This window comes from Lycorma delicatula, chromosome 5, assembly GCF_047948215.1.
Source record: "Lycorma delicatula isolate Av1 chromosome 5, ASM4794821v1, whole genome shotgun sequence".
In the NCBI taxonomy this organism is placed as follows: domain Eukaryota; kingdom Metazoa; phylum Arthropoda; class Insecta; order Hemiptera; family Fulgoridae; genus Lycorma; species Lycorma delicatula.
Genome location: NC_134459.1, coordinates 8,476,162 through 8,488,627, shown reverse-complemented (window position 1 = coordinate 8,488,627; position 12,466 = coordinate 8,476,162). Strand labels below are relative to the sequence as shown.

The following is a 12,466-nucleotide window of genomic DNA, read 5'->3' as shown; positions in this document are numbered from 1 at the left end:
CATATCTATTCCCAAAAAAACGCTGAGCCAATCTTAATAAAAATTGAACATCACAAGTTAGGCTTGCTGAGGAAAATGAACATTTTAATTTTTTTTGTGATGCCTTTGCCTCAAAATTATCGCATACCAGCACGAAGCTGACTAAACTATAGCTGATATTCAGCCCTGAAATTGGTCCTTTTACTCTATTCACATTGAAGGTTATATCGTGTCATAATAAATGTAAAGAAATCAACTTTATATGGTATCACTTGTATCTTGCATGACTTTTATAACACAGATCAGGAATTTTCATGGGATAAATATTTTTATGAAAAATAAGGATTTGAAGGTTTATGTCTATCATTTAAAAATGTAATTAACAGAACAATTTAATGAATTTAAATCGGTTACGGGTTTGTGAGTAAATTATTTTATGTGCCTTTACAGCAGTTTGATACGTTAATCAGACTGGGGAATTGTTCTTTACTCTTGTGATCTAGCAAGTGTCATATGATAAAACATTGCTTTGATTACCTTGACCAGCAATATCACTGGTGAGAGAGGGATTTTGGTTGAATCAAGTCCTAAATCCAAGATCATTCGTCATTTCATTAAGGTCGGAAGAGCCAGTAAATATAAAAATTTGAAGCCTCAGATTTTAAGTTTTTATTGTATTTTTTATTTCTGTCTGTAAATTCTTTTGTAAATAAGGTATCTTTTGTGAGTTTATTCTTTGTTATTATATATTTTTTTATATCGATAAGATTTGTTTTTTTATTGATCTTTTCGTTCTTTTTCTCTTTCTAGTGTATTTTGGGATCTGTATTGTGCTGCTCCAGAAAGACATGATACATGTGAACATTCAAGTGAAGCAAAGGCATTCCATGATTATGTAAGCATTAGTCTGTTTTATTAAGCATATTGTTAAAGTTTCTTTGTAAGTACTATTTATTGTTATTGGTGTTTAAAGATAGTGATTTTCATAATTTTTATGTTAAAACTTAATTAAATTTAAATCATTTTCTCATAATCTATCCATGTATATTAACTTGTTCATTAACCCTGGGACCCTCCTTATATCTTAGTGTGAACTTCCAGGCTAGGATTGTACAGTTTTTAAGTATGTATCATCATTAATACATTATAAGGTGTGGCTATTAAATAATGAGACTAAAGATGTAAAATATTTTATTTTAAATTTATATGTATTTAGTTATACCTTCAGTGCTGGAAGTCTTCTTCTATGACCTCTTTCACGTGCATGCCGCTCTTTCACAACTTCATTGGTCTGAAATCTTGTTCCTTTTAATGCAGATTTGACCATGGGGAACAGATAAAAGTCACATGGTGACAGGTCAGGCGAATAAGGCAGATGGTCTAACACAGGGATGTTATACTTTGCTAGAAATGTCTTGACAGACAATGCATTGTGAGCCGGTATGTTGTCCTGATGAAGAACCCGTGACTTCTTCTTTCACAATTCAGGTTGTTTTTTCTTAATTTTTCATAGAGTTGAGCAAGGACCTCAAGATAGTAATGTTGATTAATAGTTTGACCATCAGGAACCCAGTGAAGGGACACAATCCCATGAATATCAGAAAAAAACAATAATCATCGCTTTGAATTTTGATTTGCTCATTTGAGGTTTTTTATAGCTCTGTGAAGTTGGGGCCTTCTAATCGTGGATTGACACTTAGTTTCTAGATCATAAGTGAAAAACCAAGACTCATCACATGTTATAAGTCTTTTTGCATTTAAAAATTTTTATTTAATTTTCATTTTAAAATTGTTATATAAAATTTTCCTTACGCATTCTTTGTCAGTTTCAGCAGTCACACGAGTAGTTAACCGAAGTCAAATTGGATGAGATTACCAATTTTTTCAATATTTTTATTCGTCTTTCACGTGGAAGTGCGACCCGGGCCAACATCATCTTCAATATTTTCTTCACTATCTTTGAAGTGCTTAAACCACTCAAAAACCCACGCGTGTGATAAACATTACATTCATTGTCATACTTTTTTTTTAAATAAAAGATAAGTTTCAGTAGCGGGTTTTCCCAAGTTTCATATGAAATTTCATGACAATTCTTTGCTCTAATAAAACGCTTACCAAACAAAAAACAGATGTTATCCAAACGAAGGCCACGGCCAGATTAATATGTCTGCAGAAACTGGAGTGGCAACAATTGAAAGAGAAGGCTTCATGCTACACAGCTGTTGGTTATACGAATTTGGCGCATGTGCACTTCTGTAGCAGCATTGTTCTCGTTATTTATTAGCCATACCTTTTATGTTATTCAGAAAATCATGTTGAACAAGATAATCAATGTTATAAGGAATAAATTTTTACAGTGTATAGTGAATAATAATAATAATGATACATAATATTAAATGAAATATAAACGCCAAAACACTAAATAGGTAGTAACATATTAATTCCAAGAATAGATTTTTATGGGATTCTGTATCTGTTGTTGTTATTAAATTCTGTAATTTCATTAAAAATTTTTTTATTTATGATTTATTCATTTGTTGAAATTTTTTTTTTAATTTTGAAATTTATTATTGACGAATATGCAATTTCTGCTGTCCAGTACTTGAGTGAAGTAATGTGTAAAATGTTATATTTTCCTTTGTTAAATTGTCATTATTGGCAATCGTTAGATTGAAGTTTTATTTTGTTTTTATTTAATCATCATCTTCGAATGTGATTTGGTTGTTTACGTTTTATATATTTGTTTATATTTATAAATGTTACAAAAATTTCTAAACTAGTTTTGTAATCTGTAATAAATGTTTGCATTCTAACAAATGGTCAGCCACATTAGATATTACTTTTTGTTTTTTAACCTGTGTAATTTCCTGTAAATCTTTTTTTAATTTAGCCATTGGTTTTACCAGCATAAATATTGTTACATCCGTTTCATTTACTTTTGTTTATTCCTCTTCAATCCTCTCTGTTATTTTTATCATTGTTATTTTACAATATTTTATATTGTTATTTGTTTTTTATATTAGTTAGTAATTTTTCCTATTATTTTATTTGTGTGAATGTATTTTAGGTAAAACTTATTATTAATCTTTACGTTATTTTCCTGATTTATAAATATGGTATTTTTTTCAGTTTTTTTTTTAACTTTTCTACAATTTTATCATCAAAACATTAAAAATTGCTAATTTGTTATCTTCATCTACTTCTTTTTTGAGTTACTTTTTATAATTTTTTTTTTTTTTAATAATAAATAGTTGTAAAATAAAATATCGTGTTTTTATGTGTATTAATCTTTTGTGACCACAGGTGGTTAGAATTTAAATATACAGGGTGTCCCATATAAAACGCAACCCATCAATCGCTCATCCATGAAATTTCAAAAGTCAAGCTTACTCCCCTACCCGTTACTGAAATAGACTCGTCCAACATCTGAACATCGCAGCGACGCAGTAGAACACTACCGATAGTAATAACAATGCAATCATAACGTTCAGTGTATAGCTAGAGACAAGGTGGTGTTTTCGCTAGATGAACCTGTTTTCATCGTCGAGTTGTACTTCAGTACGAAATCAGCGGTTGCAGTTCAAGATTTGTTTCGCCAGAAGTACCCAGATAAACCGGCTCTTAACAAAACATCAGTATTAAGGTTAGTCGCAAAATTTAGAGAGACCGGTTCTGTTAATAACGAGGAACACAAAAGATCTGCATCAGTGTTGAATACAGATACAGTCACTGAAATCAAATACCGATTACTCGCCTCGCCAAATAAATCGATCAGACGTTTGTCGGCTGAAATTAATTTGTCTAGATCAACTGTTCATCGGGCGACCAAACAATTACAATTACATCCTTATCGCATTCAAACGATTCATCGACTTCTTTAGCCCGACAAAGAAAAACTGCTACAATATTGTCAACGGTTCCGTCGATTTTTTTGCGTGAGGGAATTAACGTTATGGATTCGTTATTTTTCACAGATGAAGCACAGTTTCATTTGGACGGCTACGTAAACAGCCAAAACAGTAGAATTACGTTTATCACGAAAAACAGTTACACCCGCAGAAGTCGGGCGTGTGGTGTGCGATATCGCGGAAGAAAATAATCGGTCCTATTTTTTTCGAGTACACCAATAATGCAGAACGATATCAGGATATTTTATTTCAGTTCATCGCACTCTTGGAAGAGGAAGACACGACACTGCTGGCTACAACATGACGGTGCGACATCGCACTACACAGGTTCAACTTCTGATTTTGTCGAGGAATCTTCGGTAATCGTGTTATCGGTCGAGGCTTGTGGCCACCAAGATCTCCAGATTTGACTGCGGCGGATTTTTTCTATGCGGGTTACCTCAAAGAAAAGGCCTACAGCAACAAACTACGAACACTTGAACGATTGAAAGTCAATGTTGAACAAGCTGTATTAAATATCCAGACACAAACTTTGAAAAAAGTTGCAAGAAAAGCTGTAAAAAGAATTGAAGCTTGTATTCAAGAAGATGGCGGTCACTTTCAACATTTACTCTAAATGTAAGGTAATGGATGGTAATAAAAAAACTACATTTACATTTACACATGGCTTTTTATTATTTCAATACCGACCAATATAAGGTAAGGTTGGGTTGCGTTTTATATGGGACACCTGTATTATTATTTGTGGGTTTTCTATTAAGTGGTGTTTCTGTTACATTGTTTGCTTATTTCGTATGTAATTTTTTAATTCTTATTATAATGGTCAAGTTTATCTAAAATGATCATATGTTTGTTATTTATAATTGGATTATATATGACTAAAATATCATCTGCATATCTTTACCCATAATAATATTTTGTTTCTATTTACTCTGATTTTATTTTCAAAATATTGTATATATTTCTCAAACAAAATAGAAGATATAGCTGATCCCATTGGTAAGCCTTTTGTTTATAAATAAGAATTTATATTCATATTCAAAGTAATTTTGAAGAGATATTTTTTATGCAATTTTGGTATTCTGTTGACGTGTATATGGACATAATCTTTAATGGTATGTTGTCATCATATTTTAATATCAGTTTAAATATTAAATCTTTTACAATTCTTAGATATTTGTTGGATCTTTTATTTTTTTTAAATTATCCTCTTCAGCGTAATTATTCAAAAGATCTTTATGTTTGTCGTTATATGTAAGAATTGGTGTGTTTAGTCTGATTTTAATAATATTAGATTGTTATTATGAAGTCTGTTTTTTAGTTTAATAACTTCATATTTTGTAATCATTTGTTTATTATTTATTTTTTGTATTATGACTAATTAATTAAATTCCTATTTGATTCTTATCCAAATTATCCATTTCATCAGAGTTACATCAGTATCAAGTTGTAATGTTCTTAATTTTTTTTTTTTTTTTACTGAATTTTTACGGGCATCGACTGCTAAGGTCATTAGCCTCGTCACATTCTTTAAAAGAAATTATTATCTCCATCAGGATCATCATATGTAAGGGTGTAAAGGGCCCTTACATTTTATTTAAAAACACAAACTTCACAATAAACATTAAAACATAAAAGACAAGGACAATCACAAACACTTACGGGATGTAAAGGGCCCCAATATTAAAATTTTGAGATAGGTTCTCAAAAGACCATGAAATTAAAATTAAAATTAAACTTATCAATACCATATCTTTCTTTCTTTCTTTCTTTCTTTTACAAAGTCTCATTTATAGTTTGTTTAAGCTTCCTCGGGGCGACCAGAACCGCCGTTGTGCAGTATATTAGTCGTGCCAGGGTGCCGTGGCAGTTGAATCCTTCTTATATCAGGCCATAGGCATGCACGGCGTACACCTATAGCCTCGCGCCCTCAATCCACCCTTGAGGGTCCCCTATGCTATCATCGGACACACCCCGACTCACTGCTCTTGAATGCAGGTGAGCCAAAATGGCCTAGGCAAGAGGGCTACCTCCCGTATCTATACGTGCCACGCTTCGAGACTCCCTTATATGTATATATAAAACTACCGCTTAGAGTATCTTTTACCACAGCTTTAAACTTCCATTTTATAGACTTTTAAGAAGTCCACTGGCGTGTAAAAATGCAACTATATTTTCTTCATTTCCATTATCCAGATCAGCACTAATATTATTTGTAATACGGAAACTCTTTCTGAGGTCCTCATATATGGTACACTCTTCTATTAGATGCTTGATTGTCAGTGTTTTATTACAAACACCGCATTGGTCTCACTTTGCCGGTTAACAAATATAAATTTGTTAATCGCGTGTGACCGATTCTAAGTCTGGTCACCGCTACTTGTTCACGGCGAGTCAACTTAAAGTTGCTTTTCCATTTATAAGGAGAAGTTTTACTGAGTTTAATTTTGTATTTAAACTCCTCCATTCAGTGTTCCACTTGTTTCTTACTATGTTTGTTAGACGGTTTTTAACATCTGCCACTCTTACAGGAAATGCATCCAAGTCATCGCAGACTGTTGCCTTTCTGGCAGCTTCGTCTGTGATTTCATTACCTGTAATACCAGCATGCCCTGGAGTCCATACAAATACGCATCGCTGTCCTCGTTGTTTTAGTACGTATAAAATGGACAGGATGTTTGCAATTAGGACATCCTTAATGTTCTTGTTCCGAATTGCGACGGGTGCACTTAATGAATCGGAACATATTAGCACTCTCTCTTCGCAATAGTGTTCAGGGTAGCGAAAAGCTTGCTGAATTGCAGTGTTCTGCCGTGTAGACACTGGCCACATCTGGCAGTCTCCAAAAGTGGGCTTCTTCATTTACATATATCGAGCATCCAACACCATGTTCGGTTTTAGAACCGTCAGTATAAATTCTAATATGTTCTTCGTAACTACTGACGGTTGCCAAAAATTCCTGCTGGATGATCACTGCTGGTTTCTTTTTTATTTCTCCTTGAGAGAGAGTGAGAGAGAGAGAGAGAGAGAGAGAGAGAGATATTTTTTAGTCCTGTTAGCCAATTTTAAATGTAATTTAAGAAAGGTAAATTTAGGTGAAATAAAAAATGTATTTGTTACAAAAGAGATTTAATGAAAAGCTATTACTGACATAATTGTTAAAGAATATGCTCAAAATGCCCACCCCATGCGATTATATATGCACGGACTCTTTTCAGTATATTAACAGAAGCGTTTTTAAGTCTGTAATATTGACTGTAAGTTCATCAATAGTGTGAGGATTGTTTTTGAAGGGATCCCCACAAAAAATAGTCAGGAGATACTAGGATGTCTGGGGACCTTGGAAGCTATAAGCCCTTGCTTATTATTCGATCATCAAAGAACTCTTGCAGAAAATCCATGGTTTCTCGAGACGTGTAGCATGTAGCGCCGTCTTGCTGAAACCAGCAATATCGTTCTTGATGTTCCAGGAGGGACACAAATTGGCGCACAATATTCCTGTATTCTTCACCATTTACTGTCTGTTGGAAGAATATGGGTCCGACTACATGATGATGAGATCGCACACCACACACCAATTTTTTCAGGATGCATTTTTTTCAGATTTGTCTTATAAAGCGTTTAGGATTTTTAACCGCCCAAATTCGACAGTTTTGACTGTTCACATAATCATCGAGATGGATCCAAGGTTCATCACTAAAGAACACTGTGTTTAAAAATTTGATTCCGTTATCATTTACGAGATACCTAAACCGACGGCAATATTACAATCGCTTGTTTAAATCTGGAGGCTGAAGCTCTTGGACTAATCGTACACGATACGGATACAATTTCAATTTTTTAGCAGCTTTCTAAACACTCTAATATGACAAACCGACTTGCGCGGAATGTTTTTGTAAACTTTTCCGTGGAGAATTGAGCAATCTTGTTTTCACATTCTCATCATCCGTCAAGCGAGTTGGTCGACCACTAAGTTTTCTGTCGCAACCACTACCTGTCTCACGAAATTGGTTTGGTAGCCTAGAAATTGACATTTTTTCTGGTGGAGGAACACCAACAAATTTAATTTGAAATGATTCTTTTACATGCATATGATTTCATAGCAAAACATTGTTCAAGAATGAAAACTCATTCTATGGTAAAAGACATTCTGTTTGTAACATGACTAGAAACGGCCCAAAATTTTACACAACTCAATGAGAATCAACTCACACTGCTGTATCTGTACCGGTTGAGTAGCACTACCAAATTTTTGTCACAAAACAAAATTTCCCTTTCAAGAAAAACATTACCAGACATTAACAGTTGGGTAAGAGGACTAAAAAATCACCCTATATATATTTATTTATTTTAAAAACAGTTTACAAATATATTATTTAATTTCCTCAAATGTTTTCAGTTATTATGCCATCTTTTGGAGGAATTTATAATAGTTCAGAATAAAATATATATAAAATTCATAAGATAAAATTAGAGACATAACAATTGATCGTCATAAAATTAAAGTTTTGTAAATGTTAAAGTCACAAGTTAAATTAAAATTATTATGTCTGTTTTGTAAGAGTATCTAGATAACAATTGTAACACTTACAAAATGGACATAATTAATTAAATTTAACTTATGATTTTAATGAATGGTTTCGATTTTAACATGGTGTGCTGAATTTTTCTGAAATATCATTTGCCTTAGTTTCCAATATAAGGCTGCGAATAGGGATATCACTAGCCCTCTAGTATTTAAACCCTTTTAACAGTGCTTGGTCTACATCATTATGTTGACTAGGCCATAATTTTTTGATTTTGTAGAATTTGTTTCAAAATTTTTGTTAATATTTTCCCGGTTCTAACATATCACCGATATTGTCGAACGACCTATGCCTAATTCTTGGGCAATATTCTTATTAGGTTCGCCATTCCCTAATTGCCAGATAATGAGCTCCTTTTCCTCTATCGTGAATGCTTTTCGCGAAGTCATAATTAAGTCTATTTAATGAATTATACAGGATACGTAAATAAAATACTGTACCCACATGTTATGATCCACTCACAACTGAATCCAGCCATGGATTGAATGGATGCTTCAGTTTACAACAATCTGGTACAGGAAGAAGATAGCAAAACAAGAACTATAGTGAATATGCAGGTAAAAAGGATAAGGAGGCTCATTTTAACCATCAAAATATTTCTGTAGCTACAATGTAGATATACTACATTACTGACGAGTCACTTCTGTCTGTCATTATAAGTGATAAAATGTTGCAATGCAGTAGAAAAAAATAGTCGCTATAACCGATATAAAACTATAAACAATATACATACTGTATTTATATTAACAACATACTAAACCAACCAAGAGACAAGTTTTTGGCCACTATATCTGATATGTCATTATATCTAATAGAGATATCTTTAAGAATTTATTTTTAAATTCCAAAATCTTGTAAGATTTCTTTTCTGTATTAATGCATTCTTAGATTATGTCAAGTCTTTTTTTATATATCTAGTTGCTTTGTCCATCCTTTATAATTTATTGAATATATATATATATATATATATATTTAATAAGTCACTTCATTCAACATAAGAACCTTGTAAAATAACAGCATTGTTCTCTGAGAAAGCAACTCTGAAAATTATTTCATATCTCATATTCTTTGTGTATCAGTTACAAGAAAGGTCGAGAGTAAGAGTTTAAAGCTACACAATAATGTATGCCAGTTAAGAAATAATGCCATTGTACGCATTTTGTTTACCTAGCACTGGAATTTTACTACCGGAGTAAAAAAATCTGCAATTTCTGGTTTAGTATGTTCTATATTTACATTTAGCTACGCATGCTTCTTTCTGTTATATTTCATTGCCTTACTTTGATATAGAAGTTATATGTTTAACTAGTTCATTTTTTCATAATTATTGTACTCTTTGAAGGTAAAATAAGATCTATATGTATTTTTATTGATTTTATGAAGTGTTAAATCTCGTTCTAAGAAAACTTTCTTTTTTTAAAATGACAATACTGTAAGTAGGTATTTGTGTATACATTTAGTAAAAAAATCTGTCGAAAAGTATATCTGTTGATTTCATGGGCTAATAAAACAAAAATACTTCATACTTTGTTCTAGCTTATTTTCTCTAAGTATTCTTAATATATAACGATTTAAATTTAGATAAACAATTTTCTTATGGAAAATAAATCTTGTGGTGGAATGGTTCTCAGATGTTGCATCTTTCATAATGTTTTCTTGGCTGTTAAATGTCATTTTTCAATCACTTAAATTTTCAAATACTGCTGGGGCCAATTTTAGAGAGTAAGTTGCTTGGCAAACAATTGAATTGCATGCGAGTTAAAGAGTTCTGGACTAGTAGCAAGGAATTGGCAAAAAGTCATGGGATTTCCAATTCCATAATGTGTGTTTGCAGTAAAGTTTACACTGGTTTGGTAGTCTTTGACTTTTGTGGTATCATGAGAATGACTGAAGAACTTCCTGATAATATTTATCAGTTGATCTGTAGGTTCATGATGTAAAACTGAATAATATTGGAACAACTGTCAAGCATCATGCTATGATTTGTCTTCCTTTTAGCCTAGGAAAATTATATTTATTTATTTTTTTAAGGATGTAAAATTGAATCTATTGGAATAGTCCTTGTTTCTGTTTAAACAAATTCTTTTAATCTTTTTTCAGATGTGATATTTTTAGGATTTAGTCTGAGCGAGACAGTTTTATATAGATTTTGAACTTTAATTAGTATTAATTATGATTTTATTTTAAATATATGTAAAAAAAGTATATTTAAATAATTCTGTTTTTCAGATGTTCATCATTGAAATGTTATTATGTGGTTGTTTATGTTAGGAAAGGGAAATTACATGAGAAATTGGAATCTTAGGTTAAAAGTGTTTATTTTAAATGTGAATCTAATTATGTAGATGTGTTGTTTGTAGAAGATTCTATCTCTTTTTATTACAGTTTTTGAATTGCTGATAATATTAAAAAAAAAAAGTACTTTTTAATATTAATCTTTAAACGTCATCAATTTGCAGCATTAGTTAATGTGATGTTCTACAGCCACACTGTAGAACATCACATTAACTATACACATAATGTTTTGTCTGTATTTACTTTAACTCCTTTAGTGAATTTTTTTTCACAGGTTTCAACTGAATGTCCTCTATTATCTTGACCCAGGGGAGTTTCTTTATTAGTTCATTCCTTCCTTCCTGATTTCTATCAGCATTTCCATCATTTTGCTTTCCCTTCCTCTGCTTTCACATTTCCCGTAAGAGAAAGATTTTGAACGATGAAAAATTAAAGCAGAATTATAAACTTGACAAAAGTGTGCACTCGGAAACTGTTTGTAATGAATGGTTTTTGTAAATCTATTTTGTGAAATTAATATACTAATTAATTATAATTATTACAATTTTTTTGGCCTCTCAGGACAGAATAGGCCTTGTCCTCCTGAATAATATGCCTGCAGTCATCGCTAACATTTCTTCCTCCAGCCAGCCATTATAGCACTTAGAACGAGACATGGTCATGATATTATTTTCCCGCTATTCTATTTCTGGATTATCCCCTTCTTCTTTCTTATCTTATTCTGTTCCTTCTAAATCATTTTCTCCTACTCATGGATACCTTGAAAGATGATGAATGGTATTTCTCATAGATAGTTTTTGTGAACTTAGACTGAATATACAGCTCAACCAACCGCTGTTAAATTTTGCATTCTGTAATATTCCTGTAATACTTTCATTACCTAAAAACTATATGTATTGTCACTATATATATTATCACTATATCTATTTTACGTGCAGAAATGGAATGACAGTTAATTTTTGGTAGAATTTTCTGTTGTTTTTGGGATTCAGAAATCTGGCTTTAAAAAATTGTCACTTCTTTGATTAGGCTTATTGTGCAGCCATTGGACAGGAAAAAAGAGTTCTGGAGTCGGTCTATAGGCAGCTCCCTGTCAAATACCAAGGTTGCACGGCCTCTTCAGGTCCTGGCATCTGTGGCATGGAGAACCTACCAGGGTCAGATCTGTGTCCATAAGAAATGAAATCGGAAAAAAAGGATCTAGGATAATGAGAGGAGTGGATAGAAGGAACCACCCTAATCTGGGTAGATTAGGGTGGTTACAATTTTTCAGGACCACTATGATATATGTTTGCTGTGTTTTGGTATAATTTAGTGCTGATTTGATTTAGTCCTATAGCCAAACCATTTACACACATTATGTTCAGTGCTTTCTTGGTCCCACTGGTACAGAACAAACATTTTTTTTTTATAAAAAAAAAGCTTTCTTCTTAAAAAACATTTTAAATTACTCATGTGATTTGTTATGCAAATTGATATTCGTATGCATTGTTGGTTTTTTGTGTTATGTTTTACTAAATATATTGCAATATAAAACATAATTATGTTGCAATTAGATGTTTGTAAATATACAGCGTGTGTCAAAATTAATATCACCATTTTAAAGTTATGTAATATTTCTCAAGTTTCACATACATTGATTAATTATATATTAAATGAAAGAGCAACTCAGACAGTTTTAGCTGTGCATAGACTCAT

General features: G+C 32.0%; 1 protein-coding gene across 8 annotated transcripts in view; it reads left to right on the top strand.

Annotated features, from left to right (window-relative positions):
- Window positions 1-12,466, top strand: part of LOC142324704 (uncharacterized) — a 106,246-nt gene that overhangs the window by 64,776 nt on the left and 29,004 nt on the right. For 3 of the 8 annotated variants that reach the window (XR_012756360.1, XM_075365625.1, XM_075365622.1), the window contains one exon: window positions 790-874. The exons of 3 other annotated variants lie outside the window; for them this stretch is intronic. Coding sequence is in view for 3 of the 5 variants with exons in the window: in XM_075365625.1 (XP_075221740.1) it covers window positions 790-874 (85 nt within the window). In the remaining 2 variants the exon portion in view is untranslated. Of the gene's footprint in view, window positions 1-789; window positions 875-1,805; window positions 2,391-12,466 lie in introns of those variants that run through there. 2 more of the 8 variants (XR_012756359.1, XM_075365623.1) reach the window with 1 other exon arrangement.